The following is a 20512-nucleotide window of genomic DNA, read 5'->3' as shown; positions in this document are numbered from 1 at the left end:
GTTACTAAAACATACTAAGGGCAACAGGCAAGACAGATGCAAGGAGATGTTCTGTTGAGGTATTATGTGTACTTTTCCAGTCTTAATATTTAGATTGTTCTTAAAATAAACAGTGTGCCTACAGTGTGATCAAAAGAGCCCAATGCACTAAGATCTGCACTCCACAGAGTTTTTCCACGCTGATGTTCATACATGATCTTCCACTGCTACAGATGTTTTATCATTCTTTTGTCAACGAATTTCTCCAGAATCTTTGAAAAACAATGTATAGAAAATATATGCCCCAATGGCCATATAATTAATCAAATAACTTTGGTGATCGAAAAGGGCCAAATGGTGGCATTTGGGGCAAAGGTCTAGAGAGAAGGATAGCATCCTTACAGGAATTTAGATGGAGACCCAGAAATTGAACTCATAATCTCTGACAGAGCTGAACCTTTATTGAAAAAGTAATTGTTAAAGACACATGCAGTATCAGATGAGTCTGAGTATACTCTTATTTTCATGAATAAACTGTGACAGCAGAGTGCATGAAGCCTTTTTATTATCTTTTCAGAAGCTGACTGACGATACTTCATGTTATTTTGATATTATTTGAAGCCTTAATAAATTATGTATTTTTGGGGGGAATTCTAATTAAGTGGTTGTATTAATTTCTATAATTCTTATAATTAGCAATGTTCAGAGGGGATGGATTTCAAACAGATTTCCTAACCAACCTATTCTTTATAAGTGCTAAGTTGTGACCTGAAGTAAACCAGGGTTTTCTGAATATATTTACTTTTAAATTCATTCTGATCAAAGGAAAACACTTAAATTAAACTACAAATGACTGATAAGCAAGTTCAACATCAGTATATACATTATCCAATGGGACATCTTCAATCAGGCTCTGAAATCATTGACCATCTTGTTGATTATATTGAAAGTCATCTTTAATGATGCAGATAATGATAATTAGGGATTCATTCAAAGAAAAGAAGTGATTATAATTTTTAAAAAGACTATGAACTTTTCGATGAAAAAATGTAGAGCCTTTATTTAGGATTTTGGCATTTCAAATGGTAGACTATTTAATTAATTAATACTGAAATGGTCACAATATAAGGACACTGACAATAGAAAACAAACACATTTAGAATCTGGATCAAAAGGATTTAGATTTTCCATACATTTAAAGAGCTCAGATCAAAGGGCCTGTGAAATGAGTGAGTTCCAAAACTCACCTTGAGATCATGGACTTCTTTCAGCAGCACCCCAATTCCTTTGTTTAAGGAATCCACCAGAATTTCAACTCAGGATTTGTTTATCTCAAAGAGCTTTATAGAAGTCTTTCTGCTGATCAATTGATTCCTGCATGGTGATGGTCTCCTCCTTAATTCCTTCTTTAGTTGGCATGGCAGAATGAGGTTTACAGGCCATGGCATGGAATGGATATCTTGCATAGCATTCAACCACCTGGCTACGGACGCAGGGACCACAGAAAGGGCAGACACTCAGGGAGCCATGGACAGTTCCACTAAGTCTGCTTACAGTGATCATCTGGGGGCTTATCATACATGTTTGGACTGTAAAAGTTATTATTTTAATATTTTTTTGCTGCTCTGTCAGTAATTTACTGTTCCTCTCGATATACAGTATCTGTCATTCCCACAGTGTAATGCACCAACTGGATTAAGCACTGCAAAATTCTTTCCGGCTCTCCATACATTGACCCCCTTTACAGAGAGAGAGAGAGACCTGCGTAGTCAGTGTCTCAGGTTCTGAGACTATCAGAAAAAAGCTACACAATTCTATTACACAATCAACTGCTCTTGTGATGAATCTGACCTGGGACAAACATGATCATTACACTAGAATGTAGTCTGGAGGAGGTGGAGCAAGATTTGATGGAACCACCAGGCAATTCTCTGTTCTTTCTCTGTTCTCTTTTTCCGACAATGATTCATTGACAGAAAAACCTGTCAATGATATGAATATCTTTATTATCAAGGGAGAGGCAGAGCCTGAATGCATGGCACACGGAACATGACACAAAATGGCTGCCGTGTTAGGGGTCTAATGAACACAGGTTATTTGGGCAGAGACAGATGATCAGATTGGTAAGAATCAAATGAGGACATGGTTTAAAGATGTATAAAATAAGATTACATAAGAGTTACACAATTACAAAATTTGGCAATAGTGACAGCTTCTAAATATTGTGTGTGTGTGTGTGTGTGTGTGTGTATGAGAAGGTATATTGTATCACTGTTGCAGGCAATGTCAGTTGCAAGATAAGCTGTAAGTTATTTATAAGTTACAGAAGCTGCAGGTTATGTATCAAAACATATCTCTACGGTGTGCGGAGAAAAGAAGTCCCAAACCACATCTGTTTCTGAAGCAGTGTCACTCCACTGGCATTTCATTGATTTTATCAACAAAAACAAACTAAATCCCCTCAGCAAATGCACTGAAATATCGTAATTCTATATCTTCCACTTAGTTTCACTGTTGAGCTATCATATACGTATTAAAGTTTCTGCACATTTACTTCTGATGTAGTTTTATTCTGCTTTGACTGATGGAGATTAAACCACTATCCCTTTCACTAGAGGACATCTCACTCTGACCCCTGACACACATTAATTGGCACAGCCAATTCATTTTTGAAAATTATATTATAATGTGGTATAAGTTGTTTATCATAATAAACTGAAAAGACAGCTTTTCCAGATTTAGCTGTGTTGTGATTATTAAACCTTAACATGAATATTTGTAATATTCATAATAAATAATAACTTTAATTAACATTAAATATACCTTGGGGCACCACCTTTCAGAGAAAGGGAAAAGACAGCCTAGTTAGTGATTAAGTCTCACTGTGTGAGGTGTTGGTGCCAGGTTAGAGAAGTTGCATTCTATGATTCTATGATTCTATGAAGAGCATAACCGAACTAACATTAACCTTCAAATAAAGTTATACCAAATATCACTTGAATCAAATTCAACAGTCCTGTGCATAGCCTAGAGTAATAAGCCCAGTTGTGTAACCAGTTCATGAAAAGGGGAAAAAGGTAAGCTAAAGCTAAACTATCCTGGAATGTTGTAGTCCCATCTTTGGAGCGTTGTGCACAGAAAAATGTTGGAAAAGAGTGGAGAAAAGAGAGAGCGATAGTGGGGAGGGGGAAGAGGGGGAGAGAGAGAGAGACCATTAACACTTGAGCACCATCAGGTATCAGCACTGACAAGTTAAAATGTAAACAATAACAGTGTAAATAAGTTATTGATTATTATTGATTATAATGATAGCAGTAACAATTCATATATTCATTATTACTAATAATTGTTGTTAATAATAATAACAACAATAATAATAATAATAATAATAGTTGTTCTCCTGCAGTTCTGGAGTAAGAGATACCTGCAATGAGAGAAAGAGAGAGAGAGAGAGAGGGACTATGGGAGAAAAAAGAAACAGTTATTGACATGTATTAAAATAAAAAGATGAATGTGGGGGGGCAGAGAGACAGAGAGAAGGGGAGTAGTGCTCAGTGGATGATGGGAGTTCCCCCAGCAGTCTAAACCTATAGCAGCATTACTAAGGGATAGTTCAGGACTCACCTGATCCAGAACTAACTATAGGCTTTATCAAAAAGGAACGTTTTTAGTTTAACTTTAAATGCAGAGATGGTGTCTGTCTCCTGAACCCAGAGTGGGAGCTGGTTCCACAGGAGAGGAGCCTGGTAGCTGAATGCTATTCTGAATTTTACAGGGAGCCAATGTAGAGAAGCTAAGACAGGAGTAATATGATCTCTCCTTCTAGTTCCTGTCAGCACTCGTGCTGCAGTATTTTTGGACCAACTGGAGGCTTTTTACAGACTTCCTGTGACATCCTGATAATAAAGAGTTACAGTAATCTAGTCTAGAAGTAAAAAATGCTTGGACTAGTTTCTCAGCATCCTTCTGAGACAGGATGTTTCTAATTTTCACAATATTGCACAGGTGGATGAAAGCTGTCCTAGAGACTTGTTTTATATGTGGGTCAAATAACAAGTCCTGGTCGAACATAACTCCAAGGTTCCTCACAGTGGAGCTGAGTGCCAAACTTATACCATCCAAGGTGACTGTCTGGTCATTCAGTGTTTCAATTACAACAACCTCAGTTTTGTCTGAATTTAGAAGTAAAAGGTTTTGGGTCATCCAGGCCTTGGTGTTCTCGAGACATTCCTGAACTAAGTGATTAAATTCATCAGGCTTCATAGATATGTAGAGCTGGGTGTCGTCTGCATTACAATGGAAGTGTATGTGATGCTTTCTGATGATATTTCCTAAGGGGAGCATATATAAAGTGAAGGGTATCGGTCCAGGGACAGAACCTTGTGGAACTCCATGACTAACTTGCATGTGCTTCTAGTCTCTGTAACAGAATCCTATGATCTATGGTGTCAAATGCTGCACTAAGATCCAACAGGACGAGTACAGAGACAAGTCCATCATCTGATGCCTTAAAAAGGTCATTAGTAACTTCTAATAGTGCTGTTTCTGTGCTGTGATGGATTCTAAATCCTGACTGGAATTTGTCAAGCAAAGCGTTACTATCTAAGTAATCACACAGCTGGTTAGCAACAGCTTTTTCTAGGATTTTGGAAATGAAGGGCAGGTTTGGTATGGGTCTATAGTTACCTAAAACCTCTCGATCAAGCATAGGCTTTTTAAGCAGAGGTTTAATTTCTTAAAAATTCGAGTTGGGACAGAGTCCAATTGACAAGTTGTTGGTTTAGATGATGAAACTTATAAGGTCAATTCAGGAAGATCAATAGATCCATAATAATGGTTCAAATATAAATCTGGTGCTATAGGTGGATCTGTGGTTTCAGGACAAGACAATGTATCTGTGCTATTCATGGGGAGGAGGTGGTGGATTTTTTTCCTGATGGTTATAATTTTATTTGTAAAGAAGCTCATGAAATCATTGCTTCTCAGGGTTAGAGGAATAGATGGTTCAGTGGAGTGTGACTTTCTATCAGCCTGGCTAAAGTGCTGAAGAGGATCCTGGGGTTGTTCTTATTTTCTTCTATAAATAATGAATAATAAGAGGTTCTGGCATTTCTGAGAGCTTTCTTGTAATTTAGCAGGCTCTCTTTTCAGGCTAGGTGAAAGTCATATTGATTAGTGGAACGCCACTTCCTCTCTAGTCTGTTTTAAAACACGTTTGAAAATTATACCATGGAGCTAATCTCCTCTGATTTACTTTGTTCTTTTTCAGCAGGGCGACAGCGTCAAGGGATGTTTTTAATGAGGCTGCTGTACTATTAACAAAGTTATCAACTAGTGTGGGAGTAAAGTTTTGATAACCTGTATTGCACTGACACATGGCTGAGAGATAAGTCTAGAAGTAAGTAGTTCTTTAAATTTGTTCATAGTTTTATCAGATAAACACATACTATAATGTATATAATGTCTGTCCAGAATCAGTGTTGTCAATAATTCTCAATTCAAATGTTATTAAAAAATGCTCAGACAGAAGACGGTTTCGGGCAAATATTATTACATTTTCAATGTCTATGCCATATGTCAGAACAAGATCAAAAGTTTGATTTAAACACTGAGTGGGTTTATTCACATGTTGAGTGAAATCAATCAAGTCCATTGTTGAGTTGAATGCTGAACTAAGGCTGTCGTTGGCAACATCTACATGAATGTTTAAATCACCTACTATAATGATTATATAGTAGGTGAACTAGTTCTGATAGAAATTCAGAGAATTCAGAATTCATTCAATTATAACTTTCTTTCGGTCGAGGGTTGATAGATAAGTCAGATTTAGAGATTGCTGCAACACCTCCACCTCTGCCTGTGCTTTGAGGAGTATGAGTATTAAACCTACATATTTACAATTTTGCAGCCAGGTTTTGGTTAGACATAGTAGATCGATATGATGAAGTAAGGATTTTGTATTGAGTGACCTGATATGACAAAACCGCATTTATATTTCTGTTTTTTGTTACCGATATATTGGTTGGGTTAACTTTTATTAGGTTTGAATTTATTACCCCTCTCCTGTTTACTTTTGATTTATTGAATTTAGGTGGTCGGGGGGCAGCCACAGTTTCTATAGGATATTGTGAGGGTGACTGTTCAAATATAAGCGTAGAGAAGCATGTGAGACTGTGACTCTGCCTCCTGGTCTCCACTCTAGATTGTCAGGGGATGGTCTGTCTAATAAATGTTGTCATATTTCTGGATATGAGAGCTGCTCCATCTAAAGTGGGATGAGTGCAATATTTCCTAATCAGACCAGGTTTTCCCCAAAAAGTTCTACGAAGCCCACCGTGTTATTTGGACACCTCCTTGACAGCCAGTGGTGAAAGGATAACGTGCGGCTGTACATGCCATCACTGGTGACATAAGGCAGGGGTCCAGAGAAAATTATGGAGGCCAACATTGTCCTTGCATATGTACACACCGAATTAATATTGATTTTTGTGACCTCCGACTGATGTAGTCGGAGGTCATTACTGCCGACATGAATAATAATCTTACTGTACTTACCCTTAGCCAGCAGTTTTAAATATGACTCTATGTTGTCCGCTCTGGCCCCAGGAAAACATTTAACTGCGGTCGCTGGCGTCACTAACTTCACATTTCTCAAAATAGAGTCACCAATAACCAGAGTTTGTTCCTCAGCGGGTGTGTCGCTATGTGGGGAAAATTTATCAGAGATGTGAACAGGTTGGTGGTGAACTGGGGGCTTCGGTTTAGGACTAAACTTCTAATTTAGCCCAGTCAACCAGCTGACCTGGCCCCCCAGCTGCTTGGGAGCTGCTAGGGGGGCTGAAGGAGCTATAGCTACTTGGCTCACACAGGCTACCAGGGACTGACTCACTTCATCAGCTAATGATCTACTTTCCATAGTGCAGAGAGCGATTCCAAATGACTAATCCTCGCCTTCATTATGGCAAATAAGCAGGCAGAGGAGTAAATGCATACCAAGCGTGCTGAGGAGGAGAGAGCAGGGGAGTGCGAGGGAGAAGCCATTGTTAGGTGCTAAAGCTAAGTTGCTAAGCTAACACCAGACATGAGTAGTGTGAAAATCACTCTGAATTAACAAGTCGCTAAGAGAGGGAGAGGTGTGTGTAAAGAACAGTACAACTGTGGATGTGACTCCAAACCAGTGAGTCAGATAGTAGCAGAATTGAGAGAAGAGATGGACACAATACGCTCACCACAATACGTCAGCACTTCAACAATGACTAACTGCAGTTGAAGTAAAGACGGATAACCTGAAAACTTTCAGGTTTGATGACAGAGAACTCTGTGGTGTGGTGTCTTGCTTAAGGTGCTGTGGCAGTAGCTGAAGGATTCTAACACCTGAATCACATCAGCTAAATGACTGACATGGGGAAATTTTAGTTTTAGCAATCCCGATTTATGTAAACAAAGATCTGACTCGACTGAGTGCAGGTATTCTAAATAGTGCAGGGCTTTCTTATTAGCCGTTTGAACCTCCTGGAGGAGAAGAGCATTTTGTGCCCTTAGGGCTTTTACCTCCTGTTCTAAGACTACTTTGCTCTGACAGGCAAGGTTGGTATGCCTGTGGTAATTTAAAATCAAACATCTAAACAATGGATCATTGACATCATACAAATGGGCTAAAATATCATGATTTACAACTGAGACTGTCTAATGATTGGTAGAGCATGAATATCGGCAGACCCTTGCTACTGTGGCTTCATCCCCTCTATTGCATATGCTCAGGCTTCAAACGACATCAAGATGACACCATTTCTATCTGAGATATTTCGGCCCTAATTTCTGGGAGATGGTGGAGACTCATCGTCAAACTTTATAAGCTCTATGCTCATAATCCGAAATAACAACACTCAGGAAACTCCCAAAACATAACTGATGCAAGATGTTGATTTTCTTTGGCGAAAATGTTGAATAAATTATTCATTCGTCCTTTCTTTCTTTTTCAGTTATATGACTTGGATGATGATGAAAAGCGCAAAGAGTTTCTAGATGACCTTTTCAGTTTCATGCAGAAACGGGGTAAGTTATTTCCACTTTAGAAGATAAAGAACAAGATCAGTAACAGCATTTGTTTCTCCCACTTATTGGAGAAGTAGATCTGTTTTCAGACCCTTGCATGATGTGAGGAAGTTAGCCCATCAGCAGAGGATAAAAGGCATTGCCAGGTGACTGGCCATTTTAGGAGCACAAGGTTACAATGTCATGTTTTGTTTTTCTGATTTCCTTGTTCTATACAGAGTTTCTTCACCTGCCTGTCTGACTTTCAATACAGTGAAACAGACTATTATGACACCATCTGAATTGTCAGAACAAGCATTATGAGTTTTATTAATGTTAAAATGAATTTTTTTCCCATGTTCAACCACAACAAACTGTGTTATTTGGTTTACTGTGCAATTTAAGCAAATATTTTGCCATTTAGGTGATACGGATGTGAAGTGTTAAGCAAAAGAAAGTCCTGGGTTTTTTCTCCTTTTGTGGAGGCACCCATGCCTGTAACACCAGCCCCCACAATCCAACCAGATCAGCAGACAAACTATAACAACACCTCAGCAGACCTGTTAAGAAAATAAATGTTCTTGCCACAGCTCTACAAAATCATTCAGACAGTTGTCCTCCTTCTCATTAATGGCTTCACACACGGTTTCCATCCTGGTATAGAGATACTTACCAACACTTCTCACATCTGCCACAACCTACCACAACTGAACCTCATATTGGCTAAAGAGGTCAAGGACAGATTCATGATAAGCCAATTCAACAGTCCTCCTTTTCAAGAGTTCCACATCAGTCCAATTGGCATGAAAATACTCCAGTAACAGAATTGTCTTCCACACTCGACTCACAGTTGAAGCATTAACAGTCTCATTCCCAGACCCGATTTCTCCATGTGATATGCAACAATCAACCACACCATCACTCTCATCTGCTTGGCAGGCCATAGTGCTTGGCTTTCAAAAGCCAACATCCCCAGCGCCTTCAAAGTGTTGCCCCTTCTTCCAGACTTTGGTGTTTGCTGGAAAGGTGCATATAATTTTTCTGTCCGCCTCTATTTCAGCTGCAGAAGCAGCACCAACATTTTAATTTAAATTAACTTTCAGAAACCCAATGCTGGATTCTCACCAGCAATTACAGACTACCATGCACACTCCATCTTCTCTGCGATTTTGTCGTTGTCACCTCATTATCCTCACCTCCTCACTCTGGGCTCTCCACTCTTACAAAAGATTTCTCTGACCTCAGGTTCCATCACCTCCATTTCCAAAATTTAGACTCTCAGAATTGTATGCTCACCCATACCAGTCCGACCATTTTCAGCCACAATTTTCAACCACAATCTGAAAAAAAAGGTTAGAATCAAAAGTGGTTCTCTGATGCCATCCGATAGGGGAATCTTCTGTTTGGGGGGTCAGACATCAGCATGGGTGGAAATGCGCCTGAGACAGAACCCCCACACTGAGTCTCCATCAAGGTTATTATAGTTTTTAAATTTTCATTAGTTTTCATTTTCATTTAGTTTTTCAGTTTGCTTTTTTATTTCAGTTTAGTTTTAGTTAGTTCAACAAGTGATTTTGTAGTTTTAGTTTAGGTTTTATTTAGTTTTAGTCTTAGTTTTAGTTTTTCCAGGTATTAAAAGAAAGCCTTGAATTGTAGAAGCTGAAAAAGGATGATACAATATGTGACACCAAATATGGTTTATCAAGTCCTTTAATTTAATTCTTTAACCATCACCTGCAGGTAAATCAAAAGTAAAACTTGAAATGGTCTGAAACCCTCTGGAGGGAGGGTAGCAGCTTAGCAGCTACCGCAGGACAGGCAGTATTCGAGGGAGAAAACGAAACAACAATGAAAACAAAGCTGAATTTATCTGCAATTCAGTTTAGTTTTAGTTAGTTTTGCATTGTTCATTGTAGTTTTTATTTAGTTTTCGTTTTTTTTGTAATTGTTGTTTTTATTTTTATTTCAGTTAACTAAATTATTTTTTCATTGCTAGTTTTAGTCTTAGTTTTCATTAACTATAATAACCCTGGTCTCCATATCTTCATATCCTTCATCCAGCTTCATCCTCGTCCTTCACATCCATTCATCTATCGACAATATCCAATACAGCCTGAATTTCCACCAAAAAATTTAAAGATACATAAATAACTATCCCACACATACAATTTTAGAACAGAAAGAACTAGAAAGCTACTAGGTATTATAATAAAGCTATAAAGCTTGTGTATAAATATACTGTGCTAATATTAAGACAAACAATAACAAAATCACCAGATAAATATGGTTGAACTAACAATGAAGTGCTGACACCAAAACAAAATTTCCAAAAATTATAAATTCAACAATTTTCCAGAATTGTTGGCATTTTTCATGCTTCTTCATCATTTTTTTAATATTTACTAAATTGTTACCCGGATTAATAACTTTGGTTTCAGCAGTACAATTCTCTTTGCCTGTATTTGAGCATAAACGTATTATACTGCAAGCAGTCGCATCGGCTGTATTTTGGAAAATGATGACTCCCAAAAACTACAATTTCACCATAGTCCAGCTGTGTACTGTGAAATCTTTAGGAAAGCACACTTTGATGAAGTAATGAGTTGGGTGGTCACTTGGGTTTTGAGACAGTATAGATTGTTGTTAGAGCGCTCAATTAGAGATTGATTTTTGACTTAGTGTAGGGAGACATTGTCAGTGCGAAGCAGATCTCCATTGTCAGCCTTTGACAACTGTGATGAGAGTGGACTGCTCCAAATATCCCAATCAATGTTGCTGGCCCGGTGGGCCTGCTAGCCAGAAATTCTTGTTAAATGTGTCAAATATACTGTGCTGCTTTAATATTGTAGATTTTTGGTTGGCTAGACTCAGTTCAAGTATATTTGCATGGTACAAAATCATAACATACATAATCTCAATGCACTTATCTAGTAATGTGGAGACCTTACAGTATTATAGAGAGATTCCCACAATGAGCAAGCACTCTGGCAACTCTGGAGAGAAAAATCTCCCTCATTAACTGGAAGAAACCTCTAGCAGAACTAGACTCAATTTGGGCGGCCATCTGCCTCAACTGGTTTGGGTCAGCAGGGAAAAATGGGGAAGGGGAGGAGAGATGTGGGGGGCACCAGGGAAAGTTGTGTAATGTCATATTTAAGCTCTGTCTGACTAGTTGTTATCATGAAAATAATAAGAGTGATATTTGTAGATGTTATGATGTTATTCATAATTGCAGCACAATAATTGTTGTTTTTGAATGTGAGAATCAGATGTAAAGTCTCTTGAATAATATTGTGTGTGTCTGGTGTGTACAAAAAACTTTATCCATGGATGGATTTTCATTTAACTTGGTTGTAAACAAAAGTATGGTTTGTAAAACACTTTATATTCATTACTGATCAAGCTATCGAGACACTCTGAAGCTTATACTCATTAGAAAGTTATTCACCATCATATGCATGATTTCATGCATTTTTAATAAAGAATATTACGGGTATCTCGTATGGACACAACCTAAAGCTTTAGAACATTAGTCATGATAATATGGAAGGAATGATATCACCATGACATCACTATGCAATCACAAAATTACATCATATTCAAAGGTGTAATAAGACATCAACGTTTGCCAGTAAGTAGTACACAATCTACCGCTTATTTACATCAACCAATAAATTATCAGCATGTGGTTAATGAAGTCACGATGTAGATGACAATATAAAAAGGTTTCAGCATATATATATATCTCCCCTCCACTCCTACTTATTTATGTGTGACCATATCAACATGCATTACTGTTATTTAAAAAAGGTGAGTCTATAATGTAGCTCATGAAATAAAAAAACAAATATCTCTATCTATGTAGCCAGCAGGAGACACTAACAGTTACAAACTTAATAAGGTGATAATATAATGAGAGCGTGATAGAAGAGCTGTACTGCTTAATAAGTATTAGGGCCAAGAATGTGGTGTGTGGTTCATACAGTGTGAACCTTGAAACAGGCAAGCATCCAGATTGATTTTAACAAATGCACAGGCCTTTGCAGACATAAAGACCCTTGTGGGCTTGCAGATATGAAAGCCATACATTGGACATTACTTGGCTTGGTTTGAGTAGTAGCTAATCAAAATTAAAATTTTCAAAATTGGATGTAAATATTGTTGTATTGATATAATGGGTCTTCACACGACTGTAACAGTATATTTGCATTTAAAGTTTCCACAAATGTGCTTATATTTGTATTTCTAGACATTAAGCCACATCTCCTTTATAATGTAACTGTTTCAAGTGTGTGCTTGATTCTATAAAATATACATTGTTACATGTTTTTCCTACAAGAAGTATAGATGTGCTGTGTTCACATCTATTCCTTTCCCTCTGTGATAGCGATTTAGCACCGTATTTTATTGACATATTTTCTCTTGTCAGAGGATCCGTAACTCTTGAATCATGCTGCAGATAATGAGAACACTCTTGCGTTGGTTTTCTGCCTGGAAGCTGATACATGAAATCATCATAGAGAGATTCCATCAAACGCAGAGCAGACAATGGCTGTGATGGTCTCCTTTGTGTGCTGATAAATATCCAGGGTGATTTACTGTTGCCCCAGGGTTATTATTAATTGATTTTTATCTCTGAGGACTACCATCAGCACTTTCCTTGCAAATAAGTGAACTTTTGTCCACACTTAATTACTTAAGAATACCATGTGGTAGAAGAAAAAGGGTACTTGAGAGTTTTGTAAAAAATGACCAAGTGTTCGATTGGTCTGACACTAAATATTCCTCCCTACTTGCTGCTGAAGCTTGCTTTTGCCTTTCAGTTGACATTCCTATTTTCTTCTCAGTCTTCACACAGATAGTAAAGAGTGTTCTTTAGGTTTGGCATGTCATGATTACAGTCTTGCTGACAATGTCTAGATACTTATTATCACAAAAATGTAAATGCTGCTCATAATTAAAAAAAAAAATGTTTTACTTATTTTACTGATTTATTTTTGCTTTTCTGCTCATTTGCACATTCAGATATCCTCCATAGTATCTGTTGTTTTGTTGCCCTTTCCTGCTTATTACATGTAACCCTGTAAATGAATCTGGTACACACATTACTGCTATAGTATTTTCTATATCATTTTTAATTTGTAATTTTTTTCCCATATTTTTATATTTGAATATTTATATTACACAAACACACCACAGCAAATTCCATGTATGTGTAAACCTACTTGGCAATAAACCAGATTATGATTCATAAAGTTGTTATAGTCCATACAAACAGTCACACGTCGTTGTACATGTACCCGTGAGTGGCATGCAATGCAATTCTCTCTCTCACGTGAGAAATTTTCTTTCACTCTTTAGTCTGTGTATCTGTCACTTGCCTTATGTTGCATGTGGCAGTGGTGTTCCTCTACGTGCATGTGCACCCCTGCTACCACAATTGATTGAATTTACCCATACCACATCCTTCCATCAAGTTTTGTGATTATAAGTACAGTAGTTTTTGCATAATCCTCCTAACTAACAGACAGACAAACAAAACAAAGGCAGAGGTAATAATCAAAATCTACAATTCAGCACAAAACCAAATAGTTTTCGTTAACTTTTAGTTATATATAGTTACACTGTATATATATCATAGTATAAAGGATCACTAAACAAATTCTGGACTTTTTACCATCGTGCAATTTTGTTTACTTCTTAGTATTTCAGAACCCCTAGTCTTTATTTAGTTTTGTATTTCTCCTGACCCATTTACCATAAAATTGATCTTATTGTTGTTTATCGTATTTTTAACTTATTTTTAAAGTTTCAATTACAGCAGAAGCATCATGTGTGTGTCAAAGTGTTATAATATCTTATGTATTTTTATTTACTAGTCTCAAAAGCATCTAATATATCTGTAGTGATTACCTTGTGTTACTTGTGTTCAAAGATCTTTTACGTACCAACTAGGTTAACAGGTTTACATGGAACATGACTTGACTCATCTCATTCTAATTAAAGTCAAGAATTGCTTTACCATTTTCTTGCTGCCAACAAATAAAATAGTGGAACATAAATAATAATAATAGATAAATAATGGAAATAAGGTATGCTTGGTAAAAATGTAGCTCACATGGTAAGAATGTAGTATTTGTTGTGTGCCCACTCGTGCTGTCACACTCACAGACGCTACCGCATGTTTGTCTGTTGGCCTGAATCTCGATGTCGTGGTGATATTTGTGCATTACGCCTTAATTTAGGGGGTCAAACAGAGGTAGATGAACAGTTGGTTTCCCCTGTGATGCTGCAATAATCGTACATTTCCTGGATTTAAAGAGCAAAGTCAATGAAGAGGAGAAATTCTCATCCCATTATCGGCTCAGTGCAAAGTGAACATGTCAGCGATGAAGCCAACCATAAAGATGATTATTGTGCTACTAGAGGTGCTGATGCTCCTCTTCTCTTAGTAGCTGAAGGACTCACTGAATACAGCTGTGCAAAGTGAATTTCTTCCACCTTGTCCACCATTACTCATTATGATAGATTGCCTGATTAGATATTTTGTGCTGACAAAGCTCTCCATCCTTGCTCTTTTATTCCTTATATCTCTTTCAGGGAATCAGTGAGACAAATACATCACTCGCAGTATTGAGAGCACATAAATCTTGTTTTAAGACGCTTGTCTCTCCTCAGATTCTGTCAGACAAAGGCTAAGACTTTTATTTATTGCCTCTATCTTCATTTGGTCGGCAATTGTGTCTTCAACAAAATAATAGTTGTATTGATCATCACGGTGACAGGAGCCCTTGGGCAATAAAGAGCTGTAGAGGTAGGATGGAGGCTTTGTCTTAGTAAGTAAACTTTCAATCACAATTCAGATCTGCAGCTTTTAGTTGAGGTTTGAAGTTATGGTTACCTTTAAAAGCTCTGCTCAAATTATTTATATTAATTGTTTCCTCTTCCTTTCTCTTTTTTATTCTCTATTTAATTTAATCGTTTATTGGTGTTTTTTCTTTTTCTTTTTTTTCTTCCTCCATGTTTTGCTCTTTTATGTTGCGTTTGTCACCCAGAGATGTGGTGGGGGTGGGGGGATTTCAAAAAAAAGTGAGCACTGTTCGTTTCTCTCTTATTCTTTGTTCTGTGGATACTTTTTAATATGGTTTTCAATAAAATATATTTTTAAAAGGCTCTGCTCAAAGTTTGTTTAGATGTTGGCACCTAATCCTTGTCTGTGTCTTTCAAGTACATTTCAGTTCCTGATATGCACAACACAGGATTCACAATGAAAACAGATTCAAGAAAGACAGAATGTGTTGGCAGGATTTAAAATAAGTTGTGAAACCGGTGCCGAGAAGGATGTGCTGTACATCCCTCTCCTTGCTAAAACCTCTTCAGTTCTACTTCTTTGTTTTACTCTACTGTCTCCAATTTACCAATTTAATCATATGTTCTGAGATGATAAGGGGTTGTACGTAATTGTAAAACAAGAAATCGAACAAGAAAGGATTTAAAAATGTACATTGAGTGTGTATCGAGGTGAGCCAAGGAGTTAAGATAGACTGTTGGTTCCCCAGACTTTTCATTAACAGAGTCACAATCTAGTGTGCTATGTCTCTCCACCCTGTGTACAGGTCCAGGATGGTAGTGAGTGCTGCACTCATTCACTCAGTAGCACCACTGTCAAAGGACTTTTCAGTCTTTAGAACCTACATTTTCTCAGCTGTTGTAGATGATAAAGACGCTGCAGGTTGACCAGCCCATGACATATTGTTTAGGTCAGTGTTCATATTTTAAGAATCAGCAGAGAGTTGGAGGGATATTTTTAGATGTGGGACATTGTGGAGCTGCTCATACTAAAGTATTTGTCGATATGTTTTTTGTCAGGGTTTTACATTTACTTTGCTTTCATGAATGATCAAATTGGACATTTACTCATAAATAGTGACAGTATGTAAGATTAGATTTGTCTTGATGAGCTTTATCTTCTTTTGTACTGTTACACCTTTCACTGTTTGGAACTTGACTAATTACACACTAAAGTCATTTTTGTCCAAATCAAGCCTCTTCTGCACTTTCTTCTAAAGAGTGATGTTGAGGTACTATGGCTTCAGACCTACTGCTGCTATTTGTCTTTTGAGGAGAGGGGTGCATCAATTCTTTGCTTTAATAGTGTCTCATTCGTTCACATGCCAGCACCACAAAATGAAGCCATAATTACTGGCCTTAATTGATGTGGCTTTACAACCTCAGACGATAGTTCAGAGCTCTGCTCCCCCCTCACTGTATAGGACCCACTGCTGTTGTTTGCACTATATTTCTGCAGCTATTGATCGCTATTATGGTAAATCCGATGGCCACAATGGAACTCTATCAGCAAAATGCAGGTTAATTATCTCAGGGTCAACCACTTTGGAATCATCACAAAGAGCTGGTCGTTCTCTTTTAATTGCTTCACATTAAGTTGCAAATACAAATTAACCTTTATTTAGCTAATAAGGGCTTGGCAGTCCCATTTTCCACAGATTGAGACATTTTAATCTATGATTTCCTTTCCTTTCATTTAAATTTCTTTTATTTATGTATATTTTGTTAACAATTGATTTGGAGCATTTTGTTTGTCTTACATGCGCTAACAGAGTTTTGTCAGTAGGTATTTCTTTATGTTCCGGGGATTATTTAATAATGGCATAGAAGTCATACATTTCTAATTAATTTAGCAGGTCGATATACAGATACAACATAAGAAACTTTTGAAAGTTATATTTCTTGCTGTTAACAGAGCTGTCAGACATTTGACTGGCTTGAGATAAATTGGCCTTATAAGAAGGTGTAGAAGCATATTGATGGGAGGAACCAAAGTTAATGGAATTGATTGTGGATATTGTGTTTGCTTTCTGCAGGGACTCCAGTAAATCGGATTCCTATCATGGCCAAGCAGGTGTTGGATCTCTACATGCTCTACAAGCTTGTCACAGAAAAAGGCGGCTTAGTGGAAGTCATCAATAAGAAAATATGGCGTGAGATCACCAAAGGCCTTAACCTTCCTACCTCCATTACTAGTGCAGCTTTCACTCTCCGAACACAGTAAGTACAAGCACAGATGATAACCATTAGATGCTTGATAACCTGCGCTCACACTGCTCTTCTAACACCAAGTGTTCTCAGTGAGTCCAACATTAATACAGACAAGATACATTGGTGTTATATGATAATAATATGGGGATTTTAGGTTAGATCTGTGTGGCTTTAATTCATCTACTATGATTAAAATATGGCATTTTCTTTAAATTCCTCTCAAAGACTTATAAAATGTCCAGATAGTGGAGAAGCACAGTCATCATATATATGGTCTATACCAGCCAATCCCTGCTATGAGTCATGGTAATTCTAATGTTGTCTGTGGCCTGGCAGTTTATGTGGATCCCCAGTGTTGTTAGACTGCACTCTGTACATTCCTCACAAGAACTAAACATTAATATTAACAGTGTCTTTTAATTAAATATTTGTCCGTAGGTGAAAACTTTACTGCATATCTTCTTAAAGATACAAATGTTTCACGGACTGAAGGAAAGTGTGTTTGACCTGAATGATAATCTACAATATCCACAGAGGTTTTAAATGACTAGACATTCTCATTTTCATCATTTTAGAGCTGTTTTTTCAAATTATTTAAATGTGGTGAATATGGTGATTATAATGGTTTTGCAATTATTTGAAATTACGACCACTACTACTGATAATAATAATAATAATAATAATAATAATAACAGCAACAACAACAATATTATTATTATTATTATTATTACTAATAATAATAATAATTTTCATCTGTGGTCCCAGGCTACGTAAAAGTTGGCAGCAAGAAATCTAATAAATACACATGTTACAGAAGCAAGTGGCAAAGATATCATAAACAGTAAATGAATAAAAAAATATTGATGTGCATATATGTACAGTAATTTGTGGCTTCCCACAAGATATTAAAAGAATGCAACACATTTGAATTTGTCAATCATTCCAACTTATTCATATGATTCACGATTAATCTAACACAATGACCATCGTACTCATATTTCCATTAGTCACAGTGCAGACACACAGCTGTAGAAAGTCAGCTGGAGAGTCAGAACATGGGCTCCTCTAAGTGTGAGCAGAACCACAAAGGAATCAGCAGCTGGCAACAAGCTAGATCAGGTTAGATCACTCGATGTAACCAAAAGAGTTAGACTTTTAAAGTCTAATCAGCTCTATTTATCTTCACCTTTTTGCAGTATAAAGATAGTCTAGCCACCAGAACTACTGCAAAGCTGTCACTGTAAAGAAGTATGCGCTAATGGAGATATTGACAATACAGATATTTTAAGCATAGGATGATTGAAAATTTGAGGTAAAAGAAGTAGAATAATGTAACAAAAGTAACTGAGCCTGAGTACTGAAACCAAATATAAATAGATTTAAAGATAAATAAACAAAACCATACAAAAGTTGTGCATTAGACTAACATAGCCTTTAAATTATGGTTCATCAGATGTTAAGCATATCAAAAACAGTGATAACAGAGCAAGAATAAAACTAGGATAAGAGAAATAACAATATGAAGATCAAATAAAGATAAATATATGAACATATGTACAGAAACAAATACAAGTGTGCAAATGGCTAACAGTCAGTGATGGGGACAGTCTGGCAGCCTAGTAACAGATGTCGGTGATTAATGTATGTAAACACTCTCATTTCTCATCTGAGCGTAGTTGTACAGTCGTATGGCTTGGGGGAAAAAAGGCCTCCCCAGTTTGTCTGTCGAGTAGGACTGAGACAGCAGTCTCCCAGTGAATGTACTCCTCTGCCTAGTCAGTGTGCTGTGCAGGGGGTGGTGAGTATTTTCTATAATGTCCAGCAGTTTGTTTAGGGTCCTTCTTTCTGCCACTGATATGAGGGATTCCAGCTTCGTAGCAACCACAGAGCCAGCTCTCCTCACCAGTCTGTCCTGCTGTGTAGCATCTCCCTTCTTCTTCTTGACATCAGAGGTGTAGATGGTGAACAAGACAGGAGACAGCACATATGAAATCATATAATCAAATCATATCCAGCAGACACTCAGAATTACATGTATGTGAAGATTATTTCCAACTGACTTTTCTCATTCTGGATATATTTGGTTGTCCAGTTTAAACATGTGGGCATTAAACCACACCTCACCAACAGTCATACTAATGAGTGTGTGATTCTGTATTTCTTCTCTCTATCCCTCCAATTTTGGAATTTGAGTCTCAATTTGGTTTCCAAAATGCAAGATGTCACACTGATTGAAGCTTTTAAAAATGCAGTCAAAAGTGACACAATGCTTATATTATGTGTGATTAAAGATCAGAGGATTTTCATCATCATGGCTACAGTAATAAACATGCATTTCAAGTTGTAGAATTATCATGGGTACAATAAGCAACAATTTTCATGTTATTGCTCAAATAATCTATCCACCTCAACTTTCTCCTAGAGAGCGTCTACGCATCACCTGCGATCTCCTTTGCACCTGTATATTTCCTAGTAATATGGTTCACAATACACTGCTACACAGATGAACTATTGGCTCATTTTTTACACACTGTCATGCATTATCATTTGTAAACTGTGCTTGGAACCAAAACAATTGATTGATGATTGATCAACCAAATGGGAGAGAGTGACACAGAAACAAAAGGCCAAGTAAGTGTCTGAATATTTCTTCTCCTTCCCTGCAGGTATATGAAGTACCTCTACCCGTATGAATGTGAAAAGCGGGGACTGAGCTCCCCTGGAGAGCTACAGGCAGCTATCGACAGCAACCGGCGGGAAGGCCGTCGGCAGAGCTATGGCTCTTCCATTTTCAACTATTCTCCTGTGGGCACCCCCGCCCTCCTGTCCCCACCAAAGATGCAAATGTCCCATTTATCTACAGTCTCTAATAACAGTGGTCATATCTCCCAGGTGCCTGTGATCAAGAAAGGTAACATATGAGAACACTAAGGGCATTTTCACATCTGCATATCCAGTACATGGTTACATTGTATACATGTGTTACTCTTGGTTTCAAATTACAATTCAGGGAGCAGACTTTAAATTTTTGTATGACGTACATGTGTCCTGTCGTCATCACCTATATGGGCTTTGTCTGCTTATACTTGTTAGAGGGGCATGTGTCTGACATTAGTGTGCTGTTATGGTTATTGTATTCGCTAAGAAAATTTACCTCCCTGGTTCAAACATTATATGTTTGGAGATGTAGATAAGAAGAAATCATACAAGGCACTTCTTTTTATAATTCTGTTATTTTATGTTGTCTCAACTTCTGGGAATTGGTCTGAAAATCAAAAAAAATTTTTTTTTTTACAAACAAACCAATACATGGTCTGTTTGATCCATGAGAACACCTCTTTTTGTGGGACTAAATGTTGGTCCAGACGATGTAGTGACAGAGGAAATGGAGTTGTAGTTGTGATTCCCTGGTCTGAGTTAATTATGAAACCACATTTGA

General features: G+C 37.3%; 1 protein-coding gene across 1 annotated transcript in view; it reads left to right on the top strand.

Moving 5' to 3' along the window:
• The window catches only part of arid3c (AT rich interactive domain 3C (BRIGHT-like)), a gene marked incomplete at its 5' end in the record, with an annotated part of 64366 nt that overhangs the window by 35202 nt on the left and 8652 nt on the right, over positions 1 to 20512 (top strand). Inside the window, 3 exons of the mRNA XM_020103998.2 lie at positions 7962 to 8034; positions 16899 to 17082; positions 19740 to 19984. Of these exons, the coding sequence (XP_019959557.2) occupies positions 7962 to 8034; positions 16899 to 17082; positions 19740 to 19984 (502 nt within the window). The remainder of the gene's footprint in view (positions 1 to 7961; positions 8035 to 16898; positions 17083 to 19739; positions 19985 to 20512) is intronic.

This window comes from Paralichthys olivaceus, chromosome 4 (genome assembly GCF_024713975.1).
Source record: "Paralichthys olivaceus isolate ysfri-2021 chromosome 4, ASM2471397v2, whole genome shotgun sequence".
NCBI classification, from domain to species: Eukaryota; Metazoa; Chordata; class Actinopteri; order Pleuronectiformes; family Paralichthyidae; genus Paralichthys; species Paralichthys olivaceus.
Note: the sequence above shows the minus strand (reverse complement) of the source record. Positions and strands in the feature narration are given on the sequence as shown.